General features: G+C 35.2%; 2 protein-coding genes across 5 annotated transcripts; both read left to right on the plus strand.

Moving 5' to 3' along the window:
- The first annotated feature begins 4978 nt into the window (after positions 1–4978).
- Positions 4979–8215, plus strand: LOC127810554 (histone-lysine N-methyltransferase ATXR6). 2 transcript variants are annotated; one of them, XM_052350096.1, is made up of 6 exons: positions 4979–5426; positions 5509–5589; positions 5686–5912; positions 6512–6612; positions 6720–6932; positions 7914–8215. In XM_052350096.1, exons 1-6 carry the CDS (start codon positions 5168–5170, stop codon positions 8071–8073), a joined length of 1041 nt encoding a protein of 346 aa, XP_052206056.1. In that variant the 5' UTR covers positions 4979–5167; the 3' UTR covers positions 8074–8215. The 2 variants fall into 2 exon arrangements, with proteins under 2 accessions (XP_052206056.1, XP_052206062.1); XM_052350102.1 differs by lacking the exon at positions 7914–8215 and adding an exon at positions 6999–7224.
- A 7495-nt stretch (positions 8216–15710) lies between these two features.
- LOC127788675 (uncharacterized) lies at positions 15711–21801 on the plus strand. Of its 3 annotated transcripts, XM_052317256.1 has the most exons (10): positions 15711–16239; positions 16333–16398; positions 16843–18055; positions 18138–18228; positions 18344–18498; positions 18584–18635; positions 19642–19721; positions 19833–19926; positions 20216–20784; positions 20890–21801. In XM_052317256.1, the coding sequence occupies exons 3-9, from the start codon at positions 16895–16897 to the stop codon at positions 20749–20751; spliced, it is 2169 nt and encodes a 722-aa protein (XP_052173216.1). In that variant the 5' UTR covers positions 15711–16239; positions 16333–16398; positions 16843–16894; the 3' UTR covers positions 20752–20784; positions 20890–21801. The 3 variants fall into 3 exon arrangements, with proteins under 3 accessions (XP_052173216.1, XP_052173208.1, XP_052173197.1); XM_052317248.1 differs by having other exon boundaries at positions 16867–18055; positions 20216–21801; XM_052317237.1 differs by having other exon boundaries at positions 15712–16239; positions 20216–21801.
- The last annotated feature ends 3207 nt before the right edge of the window (positions 21802–25008 follow it).

Consider the following 25008-nt stretch of genomic DNA (forward strand, 5'->3'; position numbering starts at 1 on the left):
CATTGATTTCATCTACATCGTTCAAGATTATATTTAAGGGAAAAAAAATATTGAAATGCATTGATTTGATATTGTATTATCTCATAATTGATATTGCCTCCAATGAGTATATATACTTTTGGTGCTGAGCTAATTATAAAATAAATAAATATAAAAAAATTATACAAAATATAGGACGAAGTGCTAATTTAGCTTGTGTATTTCCAAAATGATCAAATAGACTCTTATACTTTTAAACGCAACGTTACATTAACCTTTATATTGAATGTCATTAAAATACCATTCAATAGCGTTATATTATGTTATCAAAGTTAATTTAAATCCCTAAATCAAACCCTAAACCCAAAATATAACCCAAATAAGAGGTGACTTCGACTGTTTCATAGTCAATTTAATCATTTTCCCCACTTGGCTTCAATAATGGCATGAACACCCCATCTTCAATTGTAGGCAACTGTAGAGTAACCTCCAATAGCAATAGGTATTCTTTAGCTTTGTCTTGGCACCTACCAAAACACTTGAAAGTGGAGAAAATGGAGTGTATATTTATATACTTCATCTCCTTCGATGTGTGTCTTTATTAGAGTAGTGCTTGAAGGAGAGAACTCATATTCTCTACCATAGCCACCATGGTTATAATGTTGGAAAAGCTTCAATTTCTTTGGTGGGGTTAATTTCTTGAAAAATAATGAGCTTTGAAAGGACGTGTCTTTTCAAATTGGCCACGAAGATGTAAGCATGGAGTAGATTTGGGACCCTTTAGAACATGGGTGACCTTTTTCCAACCGTATTGAGTGAGAATTAAAGGTTTGGCATTTGAATTAGGGTTTTAGTGCTTGATTTGAGTTTGGTATTTAGGATTATTGTTTGAGTCGGAGGCTAAATCAACTCTATTAATGGAAAATAACTTCGTTTGATAGCGTTCTAACAATTTCCACTGTGAATGAGCAATAGTGTTTATTTGGTCTTTTTGAAAGTAGATGAGTTAATTTAGCACTTTGTTTATGAATATATAAAAGATTTAAAAAATATGAAAACATTATCAATGTATTCTAACATTTTTCCTCAAACTTAATAAGCTAATAAATTAGTTGACTTAAATTTAAATACCAACTCTCGAAAATACTTGGTGAAAATTCAATAATTATTATAATGTTAGCTAGGGATATAGAGAGTATATATATATATATATATATGCTTAGATTACACAGTAATGACTTACCAAATAGATGAATATCAATTATAATAATACAGAATATGAAATATAAAACACTACAGATTAACACGGTTATAATAGAGAATAATCTTCCAAACGCATTAGCTCGAGCATGGACATATTTAGCAACAAAAACTTATAAATGGCAACAACAAACGAATAATAACAGATGTTATCAGACCAAATCAATAAAAATGAGACGACGAGTGAACAACAACCATTGCAACTGAAACCTCAAGGAGATAGAGGAACAAAAGCAGATCGAGTGGCACAAAGCATTGTCCTGAAGACATTTTATGCCCTACATCGACAGCGAGCATACTCCGACGACTATCTCAATAGGGTGAAATGACCTATCATGTGAACTGTAGTCACGTACAATCGGAGCTAGCAAACTCATGAATAGACTCATTCTCAGTGATAAAAAACTCGAGAAGACATAAAAGCTTAGGGGGAAAGAAAAGCCAAAAAAACTTGGGAAGAGAAAAACCATGACCAGCACAGTTATATATAGGCACCCCACCGACTTAGCAAGGAAAAATCTAAAAACAAATAACAAATAATTAAACAAGTTAGACCGGGCCCAAAAAGATAACAGGCACACCGCGCACCAACTGACTTGCCCACCTAATCGACAGTGCATGCAAGGGCATAAGAGTTCGCCCGCTAATAAAATCTAGCTATCCTTTAGGGCCCAACTCAATATGGACAAGCTAGAGTATAAAAACTCATGAAAAGCCTTGTCACCCACTGATATGGGACAAGGCAACCCACTATATGTGCGTGCACACACTCACTTCCAACAAATAACACCAATGCGAATTGAACCATAACAACAATGATGAGATTGATATGCAAGAATCAAACAAACCAAAAAATGATGATTAAACCAGTCAAGAGCAATAAACAATGGAATAAAAAGAAAATAAATTAAAGCAATAAAAAAGTACAAAAGTCTCAAATGTCGAAATTTAAAGAGTTTTTGTAACGCCCCGTTTTCCAAGTGCGTAAAATCTCAGGACAATTTTGGGATAATTTTTTTTTTTTTAAAACTATTGCTAAATCATACCACTCTTTAAATAAATCCCAAAAGCTCCATTCATTTATCTCCAAGAAAAATCATCATAAATATCAAATGCGGAAGCTAGAATCGAACCTAACATCATAACATTAATCATAATTCAGTGCTTACATCTCGAGAACATAAATTTCTCAGCATGTCTTAATACATAACATAAGTTCTCAACTAACATTAACCTTAAATAGGGTTCTACATGATCATTTCTCAAAACGTTCAGAATTCGAAGTAGCAGAATTTAAATACATGAGCTACATAACATACATTCAACTAATCATACAACTCATCATGCACTTTGCTAAGTGTCATTTCATGCCTCATTCATCATCGTTTATGCTACAATCTCCATCTAGAACGTTTGAATATTCCAGGGACAAAGTCCAAGTTAGATGATAAATCATCTAAGTAAGGGAAACAAAACATTTAATACTCGTGTATGTATGCAATACACATAACATCATAACTCTCATATTTGGGTCGACTGCACCTTAAGATTACCCGCAATTTTTACAGTCTCCCTGCCAGACTGGGGTGTATGGGTGCACTATTGGCAAAAGCAACGGTGCCAGTACCTAATCCCAAACCCATGCAACGTATGACCGTGAATTTCATCATGCTCATATGCATAAATGCAATTCACATAACATGTTCACATCAAGTATTGACAACATGATAAAATCAAGTTTTGGTGAAACCACTTACAAGCCATTTTCATAAACTAAATATAGTTGAATAATACCACTTACCTTGTAAAAAGATAATTTTGCCCCTAGCGTAATTTTGCTTCAAAATTCACGTCGAACTTCCAATTGTACTCAATTACGAATCTTAACGTACCCTGACATCATAATTACTTAAGAAAATCAGATTTCTAATTTTTCTAATTTCTCCAATTTCCTCCTATTATTTCCTCAAGATTATGAAATAAATACCCTCTCATAAAATTTTCTCAATTTCTCTTCATAATAATTCCTAAAACAATATTCCTAAGCGGCAAAAATTTTCTCATAATTTTAAAATTCATGTTCTATTTATTTTTCATTTTCCCTTTGATTTTCAAACATCTATTACATCAAAAATCCATAATAAATACTAATCATACATTTCTCTTCCAATTTCACCATAAAAAATTATAGAATATCATTCTAATATTTCTGAAATTTTTAAAGAATTTTTTTAAGATAACTTACCTTTCCACAGAGTGATTCGGTATTCTTCTATATTGCGATGAAATCTCGGTTTGCGTATCCAATAACGCCTTTTGCCACAAATTTTCACATGAACTACTAAACCCAACCTATAGGATTTTTCTAGAAATTCTTGATATTTTTCTCTATATTCTTTATTTCTCTTTCTCAAATCTCTCTCTTACTCTCAAATTCTTCTTTCTTACAATATTTCTTTTTCTAATTTAAGTCCTCCAACCTTTCAAGTTTCCTCTATTTATAGAGGTTGAATTAAGTTTAGTATAATTGTAGTGATCCACTATCTTTTATTATTTTTTAAAATTATTTTTCACTAAATCTCACTCATAATCTTTAATTATTTGTTCATACACTACTTTATCTTCCACATTTCTCTATTAATTCACCAATTATCTTTGATTATTTGGCCACACTTTATTTTGTCTCCCACATTTCTCCATTAATTCATCATTTATATTTGATTATTTGTCCACACCATATTTTGTCTCCCACATTTCTCCATTAATTCACCCACTATCTTTGATTATTTGTCCATACTCTATTTTGTTTCCACATTTCTCCATTATTTCACCCACTATCTTTAATTATTTTTTCTTTAATTATTTTTCAACTAAATCTTATTTTGAATGGACTATTATTTCATTTAATCCATAAATTTAAGCCCACTTTCTTAGTCTACTAACTCTAAGCCCATTTACTTAGCATTTCATTTCTCAACTTAGCCCACTAACTATAAACCCATTTACTTAGTATTTTTTTTTCAATTTAGCATACTAATTCTAAACTCATCTACTTAACATTTTTTTTTTTAACTTAACCTACTAACTCTAAGCCCATTTACTTGACATTTCATTTTTCAAATTAGTTCAGTAACTCTAAGCCCATTAGTTTTCTCAATTATAATTTCTAATGATATCAAAAAATATTTTAAATATAAAATTTATTATTATTATTTTCAAAATACTAAGATATTACAGTTTTGATTAATGGTACTACCATTTAGCCGAGTGTGTCGTTTGGATTGGATTTTTGTTTTATTTCTCTACTATACTATATTTAAGTTTTGATTTTGCTTTTTAAAGTTAATTGATATAAAGTTGAATCTATATATTAGACTCACGAGCCTGTTAACTTAATTCTATCTAATTTTTTTACAAATAATGCCAAAACTCCACTTTAAGCTGCTATTTTCTTCATAATTTATGTTAAAACAAGTTTTATACATTTTTGTATGCGATAATTATTGAATTAAAAATTGATGGATACTATTGTATAGATATTGAAACCAAAACCAGACTATGGATTAAATCCAAAGTTAATTGAATTGGTTTAATTTGATTATTATACTTTATAATTAGATTAATTTGAACCAAGACCTCTCACCAAAGTTGTTGTTTTGTGTTTCAACAACAGTAGTCTTTCGCTTTGCTTTGGAGAAAATAAAAAAAGATTTTTGCAGTAAAACAGGAAAAGATTTCAGCCGTTGAGCTCTGAATCAATGGCGGGATTTGGCGCGAAAATACCCACTTCCCGCGAAACCAAATTAGCGCGCCAAACCAGCCGTTGATTCCATGTGCTATATGTAGAAATTAGATTTCTAGTTTTCTTCCGCAAACAAGCGCTACAGGTCCAGATCTGTTCTTCCTCGTGCCCAGAAACGAGCGGGAAATGGTTTCCGGTAAAGCCACCAGCGCGGTGGTGCTCCGCCGCAGGACCCAGGCCCCGAGGCCTCGCTCCGTCAGGTCGCGGCGGGATTACAGCGACGCCTACTGCCAGGAGTGTGGCTCCGGCGAGAACGCCGCCGAGATGCTGCTCTGCGACAAGTGCGACCTAGGGTTTCACCTCTTCTGCCTCCGGCCCATCCTCGCCGCCGTCCCAAATGGCTCCTGGTTCTGCCGTTCCTGTTCCGGCCACGGAAAAGTCCAATGTATGGTTTAGTTTCTTGATCTGGAGATGTGATATACTTCGATATGAGTCCGAACAATAACACTAGTTTATGGAAAATGCAGATTTTCCTCTTGTGCAAACAAAAATTATCGATTTCTTTCGCATTCATAGGTCTTCAGAACGAATCCAAAAGCCTAGCCAAGGTAAAGGAATAGCAGAATTATATCAGATCCCCTTATTGTGATTGTTGATTGAGTGGAGAACACTAACGATCTCATTGTTTCTTCTAATCTATTTAGACAGTCGAAAGAGAAGGCGAGCGAGTAGCTTGGTGGTGTCGAAGAGGAGGAGGAAGCTGTTGCCATTCAACCCAAGCGAGGATCCTACAAGGAGATTGGAACAGATGGCATCATTGGCCACGGCACTGACGGCAACCGGTGCAGAGTTCAGTAATGAACTTACTTATATGACCGGCATGGCCCCGAGATCAGCAAATCGCGCAGCACTGGAACAGGGTGGAATGCAGGTATAATGAAATTGCAAACACGGTCTCCTCTGTCAAGTAACTAAAATTAGTGTATTAAAATGTCAATCACTGTAAACTCATTACTGTAGGATAATGAAATTTGGAGGATTATGCTACCAGAAAGAACTAGAGACTAAGAGGGTATCCTTTAGTTGATGCCCTGCAAAGTTGGATAACCGTGTAGGGTGTTCTTGGTGACAGATGGGTTAATGGGCCTGCAAGGGCCTTTTAATTTTAGGAATCTTGTAGCTTTTTATATTTTCTTTTTCTTTTTTGTCTCCAATGGTTTGTTCTTTCACATTAGAATTATGCTCAAGACTGTCTTTTCTCCAGTTGCATATTAGCTGAATTTATCATAACGGTTAGAATTATGCTCAATCATCATAATGTCTCCAATTGCTGCATGTTAGCTGAATTTCTAATAATGGTTGGAGTGATGCCCAATTACTGTGGCATTGGATATCTTGTCCCATCCTTCAGTGGTAATTAAGGTCCCAGTAACATCTTTCTTTGGTCATGTTCTTAGTAATGCCCGCCTATAGATTTGTCAATCAATCAGAGTACTATGTTACTGAAAATGGAATTGGAAATGCATTCAGGTTTTGTCAAAAGAAGACACCGAAACCCTGCATTTGTGCAAGAACATGATGGAGAGAGGGGAATGGCCACCCCTTATGGTTGTTTTTGATCCCCGAGAAGGGTGAGCAAAGTTGTTAGTTTCAAGTGCTTTTGTTTTTTTTTATTGCCAATTAATTCTTCAATTGTATCTTATTAATTCGTGTTATGTTGCTTGTCCTAAATTAACAGATTCACTGTGGAAGCGGATAGATTTATCAAGGATTTAACTATAATAACGGAGTATGTCGGTGATGTTGATTACTTGAAAAATCGTGAAAACGATGATGGTGATAGCATGATGACGCTTATATCTTCTGCTAATCCTTCAAAAAGCCTTGTCATCTGTCCTGACAAACGCAGTAACATAGCTCGCTTCATAAATGGCATCAACAATCACACCCCGTAAGTTCATCCTTCCTCTTCAGAAGTTTCTACTGATCATTGTTTATAATTTGATGCCCTTTTCAGGAAAACATCTGCACTAGTTTGTCGATGATCCAGGATCTTATCTCCAGTCATCATCTTAATTATCCGTGCTCCATGCTAAAAGGATCAAAGGACTAAAAAATTTGATGACCCCATTGCTCTATACATCATCAATGTTTGAATCAGTTCTTAGCCATAAAGATATTGCCAGGTGTCTGGTTTTTAAAAATGTTCTATGAAAATTGAACTTGCTTTTCTTTCTTCCTCAGTTGAAATTTGCTTTTACTCTTGCTTGTTCTTTAACTTAAAAGATGTAATTGGAAAATATCATGAATTTGAAGGATAACTATATTATGTGCAGCCTATAAAGCACGGACACTAAATTTTTTTAACAAGATACAGAATGGGACGGGCATGGGACAAGTGCGACACTTATGTTGACACTTGAAAGACTAAAAAATACTGGTTTCTATTTTAACTTTTTATTTTTTTAACCTGTCAATTGTATGATTCTTTTATTTTTTGTGTTTTAATTGAATGACTATTTAATTTTCATACCTTTCAAGTTTTTATTCTCTACTTAAATCAAAAATTGACTGAGATTGTGAGGGATGAAGATAACTAGACTGTGAGCTGATTGCAGGTTAAATTAGAGAGATTCATTTGAAATATGGTTATTAAAATATAAAAATTATTTTATTAATTAACGTGTTTCAAATGTCTCGTTCATTGTGTTGTGTATGTGGTTCATAGTTTGCAGCTCAACAATGGGTCATTTACATTATAGTTGTAATGTGTAAGATTGGTGCTCCTAACCTGCCAATTTTGGGCAAGAGATATACATCATAGTTCATTGAACTTGTAATCGTGCGTTTGCAATATAAGCAATGCGTAAAAGATACAGATGGGTGCTTGCTCTTGAAACAATGCGATAACCTCCATTTCTTTGTGATGCAGGGATGGGAAGAAGAAACAGAACTTGAAATGTGTGAGATTCGATGTCAATGGCGAGTGTCGGGTTCTGCTGGTTGCAAACAGAGACATACCAAAGGGTGAGAGGTTGTACTATGACTACAATGGGTATGAGCATGAATATCCAACTGAGCACTTTATCTAGCTTCCAATCCTTTCCATCCTCAGCTAATTCTAAAAGTTGACAAGCTAACTGTACAACCTATTCAATCCTTTCTAAATTGGCCCAAACTCAAATGTACTAGAATTATAATCTATAAAGAGAAGTCATGAAAGTTTTGTGTTTACTTCTTAGTCGTCTTGTTTTAGAGTTTTGAGTGTAGTGGATGGGTTGCTCGTGTGAAGTTTTGGTTGATCCTTATTAGAAAATGCATGTCCATTTTAGTTGCATTCCAAGGTGATAAAGCTCATCATCCAAATCCAAATGATGAGACAAGATAGGGTTTTTGGTGAGGGTAGCCCAGCCCAGTCAATCCAATCCAGTCGAACCCAATCCTTGATTGGCCCATCAGAAAGTTGGTGGGGGGGGGAGAAGAAATTGAAGATACAGTCCTTTTCCTTTATCAGAACATGATTTCCCTGCCTGCCAAGCAGTACACAGTTGCACAGCCCTATCCCCACTTTTGGCAAAGACATTCAAACAGTTCAGAGAGCAGACGGTACAGTAAGCAAAACAAAATTTTTAAATATAATCATGTAGGGTAGACACTAAAGAAATTTATGTCCATTACTTCCACTTCAACTGCACACAGAAGCGGTGGACTTGTCAGTCCAGACAAATGACTCTAAAGCGACAATGTCTAGAACCTTAAAATCTTTTTATGTGGAGTACATTACAACAATTAAATTATACCTCCATATTTTTCTATATAGGGCTCCAATGACCAAAAAAATGCTAACAATAACTATAATATACCCTCTTGATGCTGTAAAAGTTGAAAAAATTCAATAAGAGTGAACAATAAATGCACGAAACTTGAGATGTGATAATAAATGTCATTGGACTTGAAGATAATTTTCACCTCTTAATAAATGATACAGAGATTAAGGTGATTATTTCTCAAAATATAACAAGTTCTTTTAAAACTTGTGTGCAATCAGAGATGAATCTCCCTAAAACTTGAGTTTTAGGGAGAAAATGAATAAGCAAGAAATCAGAGATGAATCTGACAAAATAGTGGCATGAGGAATGACTGGAATGTCCATTGTTTTTGGTATGTCACGAGTGTAGCGAGAGGTTGCTTTTATAGGTGAGAAATAATAACACTGAGAGAAAGTCAGCATGTAAGAAGACTGGTTCAAACAATTTAGAAGAAGTTAAGATAAATGAACGATAGGCAGAGACCTGTTTTTTCTGTGGTTGAAGATTGAGTTAACATTATTCGGTAAAACTAATTTAAAATAACTTGTGTAAAGGGGAAGAGAAAGCAAACAAAATGTTGCAAAGTGTGCACTAACTCGAGCGCTGAGGGAGAGGGGAGGATATTCAATTTTGCCTTAGGTTGGTCCAATTTCATGCACGTGAGACCCAATTTTCTTATAACTTTTTATCCAATTAATGTGAGATAAAAAACACTATACACCATTTGAAATACTGTTTAGTTGCCAACACTTGAAACATATGAATAAACAGTTATATAAACATTTTAATAATAGTAAATATTAGCATAGGACCACCCAAAAATCAGAAAAAGAACTATAGGAGCAGCAGGGTGGTCCAGGTTAGGGGGTACCACAGTGGCAGTAACTGGCAAAGCATTGATGCAAATTCAGAGGGGGAGAAGGGGGCTAGCAATAGCATCAAATTTGGATCAGATGGCAGTAGGCAGGCAGCCCACAAGAAGCTGTCCCCATATTTAAAATTATAGATTATTATTTGATCTTATTTATTTGTTGAATTAAATTCACAATGACTACAAAGTTTAGATTAATGCTATTTTGTTATAAAGTCTCACATAGAGATTTTGCTTGAACGGCGTTGTAGTGTGGCAAGGCGGTGTGAGAAAGGCGATGGCGGACGCTAGAGCTTGCTATAGGTGACAACCATAAGAAGGAAAGAAAAGAGAAGGGAGGTTGCACTAGGGAAGGGGATACAATTACATTTGGGTGAGTGATTTTTTTGTCTTTTTGACCCCTCTTGATAAGTTTATTTGTGACTCTCGAAAAAAGTAACAAGATTCAAAAGTTTATTCCATCCTTACACTGCATCAATGTAGGGATAAAATGAACTTTTTACCTATTTTCCTCACCAATTAAGGCCAATAAATAGGACCAACAATCATAATCTTCAAAATTATTTGGTTGGTGGAGGGACAAAATTTACAATTGTGCATCTTGAGATGTGGATCAGATGCATCCCCACAAAAGGTTAAAAGTGGTCCCACTCTGGCTCCAAATCTAATGTACTTTTCTTTGGGTGTTACTAGGCGCTTTGCTTGTGCAGTCTGCAGAGCCAGCAAGTATCTGTATGTATCTGCTTCCAGAGGCAGAGATTTTTCATTTTCTCCCTCAAAACCAGAACCCCAACTGCCCTCCTCCAGCAAGATGGCTTTCCATTCCACCCCCTCTCACCTTATAAATGCCACTGGTAAAATGTCAAAACTACATGGCTCACCCATCCTCGCAACGCTCACTCTTCACAAAAGGTAGAGTACATGGGAAATGTTGGTGTGGTTTGATTTTGTCCCCAATTGTTATGTATATACTTTCAGTTTTTAAATTTTATATATTTAGGTACCGTTTGTTAAAATGAGTAAGATAAGAGAGTATTAAGATAAGTCTGAAATAATTTTCGGAGTAAGATATAGAATGGTCAAGATAAAGTTGAAAAAATATTCTAAAATTTTTATCAAACTGTTTGTTAAATCTTTAGAATGTATTAGATGACACATGTGTCATTTTTTTTTTTATATGTAGGGATCAAGATTTGCTTATCTTGAGGGAGACGAGGGATATGCATATCTTAAAAAATTAAGATAAGAGGTCAGAAAGTGATTTTCTTAAGAATGATCAGATAAGCTTATCAAATATGTTGAAAAGGATAGAAATTTGAAATGTATTCCATATTTTGGCTCTCTTACCTTATATTTTGATTAACAAATGCCTGATGAGTTGAAAAATTATGCACTTGTCATCTTCAAAAAGTTAAATCCCATTTACGTAGGCTTGCTAACATTGCCTTGGTATCCCTCCATAGCAACCAAATCAGGGCCCTGAGGCTGTAGAATTGCAAAACACAACAGAAGAAGACAAAAAGATTGAAAAACTCTTGGTCAGGAGAATAGAGCCAATTGGAGAGAATTCGTGTCTAACCCAACTCCACCAATCAGATTAATTAAGAATTCCCTTTTTCTTTTGTTAGGAGATTAAGAATTTCGATTGTATGACAAGATTATATACAAAAGTGCTTGAGTAACTTTAAAAGATTGCATTATGAGCAAAGTTTCGGGATACAACTCTTGCTAAATTCTCAAATGATAAAAATTTATTTATAAGCTTTACAAAGTTGGCCTCATAATCACTAGTCAATATATTTTTCTCTTATGTCTTTCTTCATTCATGGTTCGATATTCTGGTGTCTTAGGCGTAGAGGAACCACACCAATCCATCTCGAACTTGGTTATTAAACTCTACTGTAGTGACGATATTGTAAGGGAGGTCCTGCAGAAAAATAGCTCGATGCCAGGATGATAAAAAACTTAACACCCCATTCTTATTACTTTTTCAATATAAAAAAGAAAAAAAAATGAAAAGATCATTTTATTCGAAACCTCAATCATGACACTCCTTCTCTCCTACTTTAGACCTCGGAACGCATCGTTTTTATAGAGATAAACGTGTTTTCACATCTTCTCGTCCAAAAGAAAAACAGTTGAGCAAATGAAGATGATAAAATCCCAATAATACCCGTGCAATATTTATTTATTTTGGTTTCTTCTTTGGGCAGGGGCAATGTATATAATTGGGTAATTATTATACACGGCATATGTGATTTCAGAAAGAGAAAGGGGAAAGTGAAAGTGGAAGTGGAAGGAGGTGAGAAAGGGGAAACAGCCCCCATCCCGTGCGTAAGGACAATGTGGCTGTGGCCTGTGGGCATTGGGTTGGGGTGGCCACCACCCCACTTCTCATTTAAAACTCTTTTCCATATAGTTAGTTGCCACAATCAGAGAAACCAACACATTTTTTAAACTCTTTTCTAAAGTCTACAAATGATTTTCAGTGGAAATGAACACGTTTTTCATTTCTTTTTTATTTTTTATAGAAATAAAAACATAAAAATAGAGATAAACAATGGAAATGAAAAACAAAAAATATTCCCAATCAGTAAACGGCTTACTATTTGAACAAATTTTATAATTTTCTATTTTATATAAAATAAATTTTAAAAAAAATTAGAACAAATTTTCACAACTGAATATTTACATCTCTGTGAGTATAACCACTAAGTTTATTAGGATAATGATATAAAATATGAAAATTTAGGCGGAGTAAAAAAAATATTAAAATATTATTTATTGACTGAACTGTCACAGTGGCTCTTAAAATTATTGCAAGACTATTTTAGTCTTTTTCACTTAGTTAACTATTTAATTCGGCTTGAATTTTTGTCTTTTATATCATTACTAAATCTATTAGACGAGTAATGATCGGACTCCCACTATAATTGTAATTGTATTTAATATTTATTTTTTTTGTAATGAGCTTATTTGCTCAATTCAAACCTGTGGAATATTTCACCCACGAAAATGAAAAATCTTAATATTGTCGCTCGAGATCTTATTCATTTCAAGACCTAATGTTGTTTTGAGGGTTTTGTTCTGATCCCAAGACCTAATGTCCTATTGAGATTTTTGTTCTAAGACTCGATATTGTTTTGAGGCTTTCATTTTGAATTCTAATATTGTCTTGAAGTCATCGTGCCAAGATTTTCGTCTCAATGTTACTCGAGATTGTAAGAGAAAAAACAATCAGAGAGTGTAAGGAAGTTTTCGTGCAAATATTTCGATACTTAAGTTAAACACTAAGGATGCTGAAAACTATATAATAAAATTCACACTAATATTAGATATGTACATTTTTTAAAATAAATACTTACTTATAAAGAATTGACCAATCATAAATCTTGAGATTTTTTTTTATAAATGATGTTTATTATAATATTTTAATATCTTATTAAAATAATTTTTTTAATAAATAATATTATCCATTTTGTACTAAGATAATGTTTGATAATCAAGATATAAACAAAAAAAAAAAAGAATATAAAAACATCTCAATAAAAGTGTTTTTAATTGTGTTTGTTAAATTTTTTTAAAAGAAATCACATGACTTCTTATATTAAATTTTCAAAATAAATTTATCATTTTTCTCTCTTCAGATAATTTATCTTGAACTTTATAAAAAAATTATTTTAATAAATGCTTATCCTACTCATTTTAATAAATACTACCTAAAATTTTATTACGATTCCTAATAAAATATTTTATTAATATAGATTGGTAATACCGAAGCATGATAGCTTTCTTATAGAATAATAATATTGTTATACAAAATTAATCACTTTCTCAATGTTTGATTTACATTTTATTTTTTTAAACATCCACTCTTAAATACATATAAATGTTGGTTTTGCAGTTATGTCTGTAGGATACATACCTGGAGATAATATATACTTTACATATTATTTGGTACAATATTTTTGTTTAAAAATAAATCATAAACATAAAAAAATATTTATCTTAGCTTTGGATAAAAATAATTTTACAAAAAGAATTAGAGAACTTGACAATTTTGACGTTTATATGTGTAAATCCTTACTAAAAATAGTAAGTTTTTTATTTTTCATTTTTAAAATTTAAAATAAGTAAAAGAATATTTTAAAGTGTTCATGTTTGATGTTTGCTCTGTTAAAATAATATTTAGATACATTTGGGTTAATTATATCAATAATCACTGAACTTTAAAATATTATTTATTAATTATTGATATTTCAAATCTGTTAATACTTGATTACTGAATTTTAAAATATTACATGTTAGTCACTAATATTTCAAAATTATTTTTCATCTGTCACTCGTGAACTTAAAGTTCAGTGACTAACGAGTAACGGGTGAAAAATAATTTTAAAATATTAATACCTAACAAGTAATATTTTAAAGTTGAGTAACTAAGTAATAACAGTTTTGAAATATAATTGATAATATTTTAAAATTTAATGATTAAATAATAATAAAATATAAAATTAAATAATTATTAATATAATTAATCTCCTATTAAATAATCTTCCATTTACGAGACAAGACAGGAGGGAGGGAGGGAGGGGTTGAATTCAGTTGAAATGGAGATAGAGAGGGATTGGGTGGGAAACATTCCGGAGGGATGGATTGTCTCCAGAAAATATGACATTTGCAGTGGCGTTAATGACAATCATCACAAAGCGGCTTTTATTAATATTGTAATAATTACTGATTATGTGAGTTGGAATTGGCGGTTGTCTCCAAAAGGAATGAGACATTGTTAACATCAACAACTGTTTACCTTTTATTTAATCATAATAATAGTAATCACTTTCAAGCAACACACCGCCCCCCTTTTATTGGTCATCGCCCAATGCTCATGCATTTATTGATTGATTGATTTGATTCAACTTCCCAACACCTCACCCCCCCCATCGCTCAAGAGAATACAACACTTTGTAAATTACGTTACAACTCCAAAATTTTGAAAAAATTACACTAATCATTAGTATCTGATGCAGCAGAATTACTTACTTGCTGAAAATGATTAATAAAAGGTTCATTCAATTCAAGGGCATTTCTTTCTTTCATTCTTTCATTCTGATATATATGGTGCAAGTTGTAAGATGGGGGGGGCAACGTGATGGATTGCCTGCTTCTTAAGCAAGAAATCATTCTGTGGCCTGTGGTTGTGGGTGTGGTGTGGGGGGAAGAAGCCAAAGCCGCCCCTCTCTCGCTCTCACCCCAAATTCTAGGCTGGCTTCATTACAACGCTGCTGCCGCTGCCGCTGCCGCTGCCGCTGCCTCTCAGTGCTCACTTATTCATTGATTCCGTATTGCTTTCTTCTTCTCAACCAGAACCTGATTCCCCTCCTTGTATTGTTCACCTCTATCTACTATTATTCACATTTTTTAATTAAATTATTTCCCAGTTTTGAAGCCCTTGATTTTATTTTAATTTGAGTTCTCGAGTTCAATGATCATTCTTCTAATCAGTGAGGAGTCGGTGGTGTAGCTGTATCCTTAATTAAGTCTTAATAATTCCATTCTTTAATTGAAAAACTCTAACCACAAATAATAAAATGATTGCATAGTTACAATTCATGTGACAATTTTCTATATATATATATGTATACTGGGAATAAAAGCTTGATATGTATTAATTAATTGAGAAGCTGAAATACCAATTATTGCCGATTGATACTGTTGTATGAATATAATTTTTAAATAAAAATAAAAAACAATCAGTAACTTTGTTTTTTTTTTTTTATATATATATATAGATGAGGGTTTTCAAAAATTGAAAATTCAAGGATGAATATTGAACATAGAATGAGGCTAACATATTGGAAAATTTGTAGGGTAGGTAGCCCTCAATTTGGACCAACCCAGAAAATAATAATAATAATAAAAAAATACCATTTTGAGAATTATTTGAGTGAGACATGGGAAAGCAGTTTCTAGCTCAACAACATTTGAAATTGGACGTTGGTGAAGCTGAAGCACCCCAACTCCCACCCCCCTTTGACCCTTCTTCTTGAGGCTTCTTTCTTTGAAAGGCTGCCCCTCGAAGCTAGGCCTAATCCCAATAGCAAAGCAAGGGGTTGGATTTTGTCTCTAATAATTATTTTTGAACATAATTAATGAAAAATAAATACCATTTGTATGAAATTTTGTATAAAACCACCTTGTTTAGTTGTTTCTCTATTATAAATTATATGTTTTGCATAATATATGGATATGGATGTTCTTATTTTAAGAAAAAAAAATTAAGAGAGAGAGAGAGAGAGAGAGGGGCAGAAGAACAAACATCCAGGGCAGGGCATCCCCATTCCCTTCTGATTTCTTCCTTCCCTCTACTACACACCCACTAAGATGCTCAACTCTCGTTTCTCGGGTCATCCGTTTCACGAAAACCAAGGAATTTCCCCTTCCCTATCTCCAATTTGCCCTCTCTTCTTCCCCCTAATTTCTACTTCCAATCCCCCTCCTGTCCCTCCTCTAATTGCTTCGCTGTTCAACCCAATACTCTCGCCTTCAACCCGCCCTGATACACAGGGATAGATGCATAGGTAGATAGCTCTCAACAATAATAAGTAAATAAATAAATAATAATAATTATATTATTATTATTATTATTATTATTAATTCTTCATCTTCTCCAGGGCACCGATCCTCCCACCCATGCCTTCTTCTCCGGGCTTCCTTCGATCTCCCACAACCAGCCCCATGTGAGCTTTCATCCTTCTTTCATTCTTTAAACGCGCACATATATATATATTTATATATATATATTTGTGCATTGCATATTTATTGGTTTTGTTTTCTCTTCCCACTTTCTTTAATTCGTTGCTTCAAGTGCAATTTTGGATAATGGGTTTTGATCCCTTTCATCGTTTTGTGTACTTTGGAGTGTTGGGTGCCGGTTTTTTGTTGGGCAACTTAGGGTTCAGCCTTCTATGATCTGAATTAAAATATAGGGCTACGTGAACATATTTTTATTGGGGACCAGGTTCAATGGGTTTGGATTGAGATCCTCGTCGGATTTTGTGTTGTGGGGTTGCCGTTGTTTGATTCAATAATTTTTTGCTGTTATACTGATCTTGGTTTTGTGTTTTTTTTTCCTTTTAATTTTTTGGGTTTTTGGTTGGGATGGAATTTTGCACATTGCCCAGGGCTGAAAAATTTATTTTCTGTAGCTGGGATTACACGGACTGAACTCAAGGAATGATGGGTAGCTTCCGTGAAGAAGACGAAGAATTTAGATTCTTTGATGCCCATGATGACATTTCACCAGTCAGTGATTGCCTCGAGACTCCTGGTTCTAGTTTTCGTTCTGATAATAGTGCATCAAGTAGTTTCGACTATGAAGTGTGGACTAAAATCCCTCAAAGTGTTCAAGAGCGTCGTAGCAAATTCTTGAATTGGATGGGGCTGAACTCGGGTCAAATGGTCTTGAAGAATCAGGGGGATGAATGCCGTGATCTGTATAAGGAGGAGATAGACAGAATTATGAAGAGTAGTGGAGCAGTATTGAGAACTTCATGCTTTGAAGATGAGTTTTCTTCAAGCCGGTCTTCTATGTCAAGTTGGTCCAACGGTGCTTGTGATGTTCTGGAAGAATCTGGCTCCATCATAAGCAGAAATTTGGGTGGTGGAACAGAATGTAATGCAGATGAATTGGGGAAGAAGAATATGCAGAATAGACCTCAAGGATCAGGTTTGGCCCAATTGGTTGTGCCTGACAAGTTTCAGAACACTTGTAGTTCATCTCCAGCAGTTCAGCAGCCTAGGCCGAGAGAAACTGAGGGTGGTAACAATTCAGGCAGGACGTTGAATAGAGTAAAGAGCAAGTGGTTGAGCAGACTACGTTCCATGACATGCATTGCAGATAGGCAAGGGGTAGCTGATAGTATAAGACCGACTAACTCCAGGCCTACACAGGGGGCTAGGGTTCAGAGAGTTAAGGTTCGGCCTTGCAAAAAGCAGGTTAAGGAACTCTCTGCACTATTCATGGGACAAGATATTCAGGCACACAAAGGTTCAATTTTGACAATGAAATTCAGCCTTGATGGACGCTACCTTGCCACTGCTGGTGAAGATGGTATTGTGCGTGTATGGCAAGTGGTTGTGGATGCCAGATCAAATGAAATTGACATTCCAGCTGTTGATCCTTCATGCATTTATTTTACCGTGAATCATCTTTCTGAGTTGGCACCCGTTGTCGTGGAGAAAGAGAAGTTGTGCAAATTAAAGAGCCTAAAAAAAACTGAAGACTCAGCTTGTGTCATCTTCCCACCAAGGGTCTTCCGGATATTGGAGGAGCCACTACATCAATTCCACGGACACAACTGTGAGATCTTAGATCTGTCATGGTCAAAGAATAATGTAAGCTACTGATTTCAAAGTCACTGAATTTTTCCCCTATATGGAATAAATTAGATGTTCATTATTTCTGTTGTTGATGCAGTTTCTGCTTTCATCTTCAGTTGATAAAACTGTGCGATTGTGGCAAGTGGGATCTGAGCATTGCCTTAAAGTTTTTCCACATAGTAATTACGGTGTGTGCTTGGCTGTTTCACTTATTGTAATTTAGTTTTGAGGAGTGCATGACCATAGTTATGATTTTGTGTAGAATTATGATTTTTTCCCCCTTTATATTCTTGTATCATGCAGTGACTTGCGTTCAGTTTAACCCTGTGGACAATAATCACTTTATCAGTGGTTCGATAGATGGGAAAGTTCGGATCTGGGCAATCACTGGTTGCGTTGTTGATTGGATAGATATAAGGGATATTATCACGGCCATATGTTATCACCCTGATGGGCAGGTTTTTTGATTGCCTTGTCCTCTCTTCTTGCTGGACAGTATGCACTCTGAAAGACATTCTAATTGAAAATTCATTTGTTGTTCAGGGTATGATTGTTGGCTCTATGACAGGGAAATGTCGCTTTTACAACATATCAGGTAGAGTCTGTTTTACTTCACAAAGGGCTAACAGCTTTTGTTAACTATAGTAATGGAATGTTGGATAGCTTTCATTTTCATTGTTCTTTTTGGTGTGCATACTGGTTTATTGATGTTCGTTACAATAATAAGTTCTCTTTACTGTATTACTGGGCATCTGCTGCTTGACCAATGTTCATACCCTTGCCGCACTATGAAGTTCAGTAGCTTGTTGCAGGTTCTTTTGGCAGTTCAAGACATAACCACTGGCAAATATCTGAACCTAGAAAAATATGCTTGTTTAGTTGGTTACATGAAGGTCATATTCAACCCCGCCCCCCTCCTCCTACCTGTACTTGCATTCATCTCATTCATGTGTCATTTCTGTTGGATGCGAGTTTTGTTAAATTGTATTCTTTCTGGTAGTTTATATTTTCTAGGATCTTTTAGGTGAGAAGCAAAATGGTTTTTCAGGTTCTCATTCCATCGATATCTGTTTGTATTCCATTACATCATAACCTATTTGGTTAAAATAGGTGCAAACTTGTTCCCCTACTCTCATATTTATACATCAACAACAACAATCACAAGCTTCAATCCCACTAGGTGGGTTTGCGTATATGAATTTTAGACGTCTAACCGTCTCCTATGCTCATATCTATATGAATGTCAAATGAATGGAAAAGTTGCTGAAATAGGCACCAGTATAAAGACAATCCCTCACAATTGACTGACTCATATGATATGTTCTTGTAAAGAAATTGGGATTAACATTTTGTTTCAATATACAAATTATATTAAGAGGTGTAAAAAGGGATACTTCTATGCAAAAGATCCAATTATACCAAACTGATACAACTTCCATTTCTAAGACAAGTATAAGCTTGTTACTATTATATTTGAGATGCTGACTTGTACTGCTTGAGTTGATTAGGCTTTTATTTGATGGGTCATAAAATGATTTCCAAATCCCAATATTCCCTAGGGAATTCAGATTGACTGACTGTGAATGGCATGATTGCATCAGATAATCATATCCATTTTGAAGCTCAGATAAGCTTAAACAGTAAGAAAAAGGCTCCATGGAAAAGGATAACTGGCTTCCAGGTAGTCATCCCTCGTTTGTTTATGCTTGACTTGTTGCTTCTGTTTATTACAGCTTCTTTTTTCGATTTATCAGAGTATATCATAATCATAGTTTCTATTATATGACTGCAGTTCTTCCCGCAAGACCCAAGTAAACTAATGGTGACCTGTGCGGATTCACAAGTTAGAATTCTTCAGGGGCTTAATGTTGTTGGCAAATACAAAGGTAATCTTTCTCTTGTCTTAGATCCATCTAGGTGGCCTATTTGCAGACTTCCTCTTTGCCGCCATTTCTATGTTAAGTTTGAGTCCTTATATTGCAATTTGCTGCATTGTGTCAATAATGTACTGATTGGATTTTGCATTTGAACATCAATGCCTGTGGAAAGCCAACGTGCCTTTCACATGGTAATATTGAATATATGTTCAAGAAAGTAATATGTTGCTAACTCCATTATTTAGTGTGAGCCTCTGTTAACCTTTTGCATAAATTCTAATAAATCTCTCTATTCCAGGCCTTCGTAATACAGGAAACCAACTTTTTGCATCTTTCACGTCAGATGGAAAGCATATTGTATCCACTTCTGAAGATTCTAATGTGTATGTTTGGAACTGCTATGATCAGAAAGATCTTTCTAGGTCCCAGCCAAAAATAATTAGGTCTTGTGAACGCTTTTCGACTAATGCATCAATTGCTCTTCCTTGGTCTGGCTTCAAGTTTGAAACTTTGGAAAAAGGATGGCAATTTCATGTTGTGGATGAGACTTTGTGGGATATATTACCTTTCCCTTCGCCCATTTGTTTCTCTCTTGGTCAGGAGTTCATTTTAGAGTCTTTCCCCAAAGGAACTGCCACATGGCCAGAGGAGAAGCTTATTAGTTCAAGCCAACAGGCTGTGTCATCCGTCATGCATAAATCTCAATACAAGTTTCTGAGATCTTCTTGCCAGAGTACATCCAGTTCTCATGCCTGGGATCTCGTGATTGTCACTGCAGGCTGGGATGGACGAATTAGATCATTCCACAATTATGGTTTACCAGTAGCTCTTTGATGTCCTGGATGCTAACTGAATTCTAGAGAATTGGTAAAAATCTTGTTGGTTGGGTACTTCGCTTCCATCTTGGTTATGTGCTGCAAATTCATTACTTTGATTAGCTCATTGACCATCTGCAACTGGATGATGTTTCAGAAATATGGGTTTCGATTGGTCCTGTTGTCAGATTTCTGAGATGCAGCATTATCATCTTTGTTCATGATGGGTGGCAGCAGTTCCCTGGTTGTCCCAAAATCTGGCTGGGAGTTATCATCGGCTGGTGTAGGTTTATCAGCAGTCCACAAATCAAGCTTAGTTTAGGATTTTTGAGTCGTGGTTAAACAAATTTTTGTCTGTAGACATGCTAGGGGTTAGGCATTTTGAGATATGGATATCCGGATGATATTATGGCTGTGGGACCACATCAAACCTCTTTCACATGTTTCTCTCAAATGGGCCAATAGAGTGTAGAGCTGGTGGTTAGAACTTACTCTTTTTAGGTTCATTGGCCGGTTGAATGATTGATTTGCTTGTCAGCCGTCTGGTAGGGGCACAGCTGCAGCAGTTGGTAAGGTGGTGTGTGGGGCTTTGCTAAACTGGGGGTCACATCTTCATTGCTTTCTGCTGGATGTATGGATGATCATTCATCCTGGCTTACCGACATCATCTTTCCAGTCTAATTGCTTTCTGCCTCCATCTCTCTACTCGGCAAGTAGCTAAAGGATGCCGGTAACCCTAAACCTCTTCTATTCGCTAACTTAGTCAATAAATGTGATTTTGCCGGGTTCTGTTCTACATCGCTGGAAGGATCTGAGTTATTTGGGAGTTTTAACTTGATCTTGTTTTTTTTTTGTTTATATATGTTTAATTGCATTTTGCTGCTGTATAGAAAATCCCTAGTCTATCAGAAAAGAAAAAGGAGGAAAAACCAAAATATGTACTGTAGCCTTTTACCATGTATATGCTGCAGCAGAAAGGTCAATAAATACAGAGAGAGAGAGAGAGAGATACCTGAGAACAGAGTTGAATCTGTTGATTCTTATTGATTCATGGTCATTGTTTGCGGACTCATTTGTTTTGTCCAGGATATTCCATTTAGATTTCTTTAAATTTTCCATCTTTCAATTGGATTAGAATTGAGGAACAGGTGAAAAGACTCTGTTGATAAGATTAGTGGTAAATGGTGAAGAGAAGGGAATACGTTTCTTCTTCATTGTTCATATGTATGGTAAATATATGGGTAAATTCAGAACAGGAAATGGTAAATACCTACCTATCTTACCAAACTTGCTTGGCAAAACAAACAAATTTGTTACAGTATAACGGCTGAAGGGAAAATGAAACAAATATACCAAACCCCACCTAAGAATATTATATGGTTTCTTCTTGCTTGACCAGGACTTCCCAATGCAAACAACAGAAGTTTGTATACCTTTCAACTCCGGATCACCACACATGGTGGGGTCTGGACAACGCTCGCCAGATTCAAATGGCAAAGAGTGGTGGCCCAACGGTCTTCTGACTGGATGAGCTACTACCTCAGTTGTCGCTAATGCCTAGTAAGGAGGGAGGGGTTTTATTATCAATCTTTTGGATGATTTTTGTAGTATGGTAAGTTGGGTAAATTACTTCCAAGAGTCAGCCTTGACTTGAATTGACCGACCATGTCGTTGTATCGATGTCCCTCGTGCAAAAGTATTTCAAACATGCTAATCAACCATGAGTTCATTATTCGAGAATAATATTTTTATAGAAATGCACAAATAATTGAGGAGGTAATTAGCAAGAAGCTTAACATGTGATCCGATCTAGTCATTCAATGATTTTTTTCACTTACCCACTTCAATTTGTTTACTTTTTTTCTTTCCTTTCTTCCCCCTCCTGCAATCTTTAATGATTGTTCCTCGTTTTCTTCCATTTATTTATGATTATAGTAGACACTTTAGAGAGATAATAATAAAAATATGATTTGTATCATTGACATATCAAAAGTCACACTTCCTCTTTTGACTCAATAAAATTTGTTTCACTTTCTCGTCCTACAATTAAAATGGCTGCTATTGTTTCGAAAATAATCAAACTACTCATTCATACAATTGTTGGGAAAAGTCTTCAGAGTTAGAGAGGTTTATTGAACACTTTACTAAATAGGGCAAAATGATAAATTTGCTCCCGTCTACTTTGCAAAGCAGGCCGCTGCCCCTCCAGCTCTCTCCTTTCCCCTCCCATGGGCGCGCTCTCAGTTGCCTTCTGTCGCTTTCACCTTGTCGAGAGGCCTCGCTGCCATTGCTGTCTCTTCTCGTCTTGCTGACCGTCGCTGCATCTTCCAATGACAGTCAACTAGGCGAGGAGAGATTGCGATGACAGAGAGGCGAAGGCAACAGAGACACGACCATGAGAGGGAAAATGGGAAAACAGAGAGCAGGGATAGTGACCCACTTTACAAATTTGTAAAGTGGGCGATGACAAATTCGTCATTTTACTCACATTCGGTAAGACGCTCGAAAAGGGTTTCTGGCTTGTAAAACGGCTCCTCTTACTAAACCCCACAATAGATAAATTGATTCGACCATGGCTGAAATCTCCTTTGAACTTGTTTGGCTATAGCAAAAAGTAAAATAGTTAATTTATCATAATTTTTTCACATAATAAATTACTGTACTGCATTGTTGAAGTTTATTAAATATGTGCATCATCATTGCTTGTCCCAGTTTAGAAAAATAAGAGTTATATTATTGATCAATAAAAAAAGTAAATAACACTTTAAAGTTTTTATGAAAAGTTAAATAAACAGAACAGATTGACAAAAACTTTTCATTAAAATATTTTTTAGTACAAAATATATTTCTTGTAAATATCATACAATATATATAAAACAATTTACTATTTGATTTCGTTTTTTTTTTTTGGGTGAGAAAACGGAAGCAAACCATAAATTGTTCTCAAACTTTTGAAATCAAATTATTTTTTGGAAAAACTTAAACCAAATTAATTAAACTAATTGATTTGATTTGTTTTAATAATTAAGATCAAAGTATACATGCCCCTAGATATTATTAGAGTTGGATGAAAAATAAAGAAATAGTGTATTGAAAATTAAGAATGTTGGGAGAGTTTAAAAGTTATTTTAAAAATTCTAATAGTCGCTAAACCTTAAAGATGTCGCCTTTAATGGTGAAAACTATTCAAATGCAAAGGGAAAATGTAAACATCAAGAAACAGGGACGGCATCCAAATGATATGAATGCAATTTCTATTGACCAAAAAGTATTATCAGAACAGAGGCGAATCAAAACTCCAAATCACTATCCAGCCAAAAAAAAGAAAAAGAAAAATAAATCCAATCAATAACCATAGGTGGAAAACAACGAAAGAAGCCAAATTTAACATCAAACCGAACAAAATCCAGGACTTCTGAAACGAATAAATTAGAGAACACAATCGCAAGATGACAACATCATACGGATGCTCAATTTTGCTCAGATTTCTGTGACAACAGGAGGTAGGTGCAACACCAGAGATCCAAAAAGCTACCGCATTCTATTCAGTCTCGCAGCACCGAACAGCGATACATTCAGTATCCGGAACAAGTAACATATTCTATTCAGCCGAACGATCACGAATGAACGACATTTTTCTTTCATAAGACCAGAAAAGACAAAACAAAGGAGAAAAAACACAACATATCTTCTCTCAGACACGGTTCAATTTCTATTCTGCTGACCAGAGTTTTTGATTGGACAGAGGCATATCAAATTCAACCGCCGTTTTTTGACATATGTACCGAATCAGACGGGGATGTCATCAACGGAGGCAGGCTTGCGGAATGAACCTGCGTCCGTTTGCTCCTCGATCCCCTCGTCGTCGTCATCGGATTCGTAGGTAGCGAGGTTGATGCAGGAACAGTGCTCGAGCGAGGCGAAGAACACTGAGGCCACGCTCATCCCCATCCACGCCATGAACGCCGGGCTCGATCCGTTATCCATCTTATTCTTCCTTGGTTCGATCGGAAATGGCGCCCTGACCGACCCAAAGCTAGGGTTTCGGAAATTCTGGAAGCGGGAGTTGGAGAGGGAGGAAAATTTACAAATTGAGGCGGTTTTGAAAGGACGGATGTACTTTGCGGGCCTAACACGTCCAACAATATGAGGACGCGTGGCAAGCAAAAGGAAATTATTCCTGATTTATCGCTTTTGATTTCCCAACATGTAAAAATCAATATAATTTCCCTCTTAAAAAAATAATAAATTTTACTAATCAACCCTCATTGACACA

This window comes from Diospyros lotus, chromosome 1 (assembly GCF_014633365.1).
Source record: "Diospyros lotus cultivar Yz01 chromosome 1, ASM1463336v1, whole genome shotgun sequence".
NCBI lineage: Eukaryota > Viridiplantae > Streptophyta > Magnoliopsida > Ericales > Ebenaceae > Diospyros > Diospyros lotus.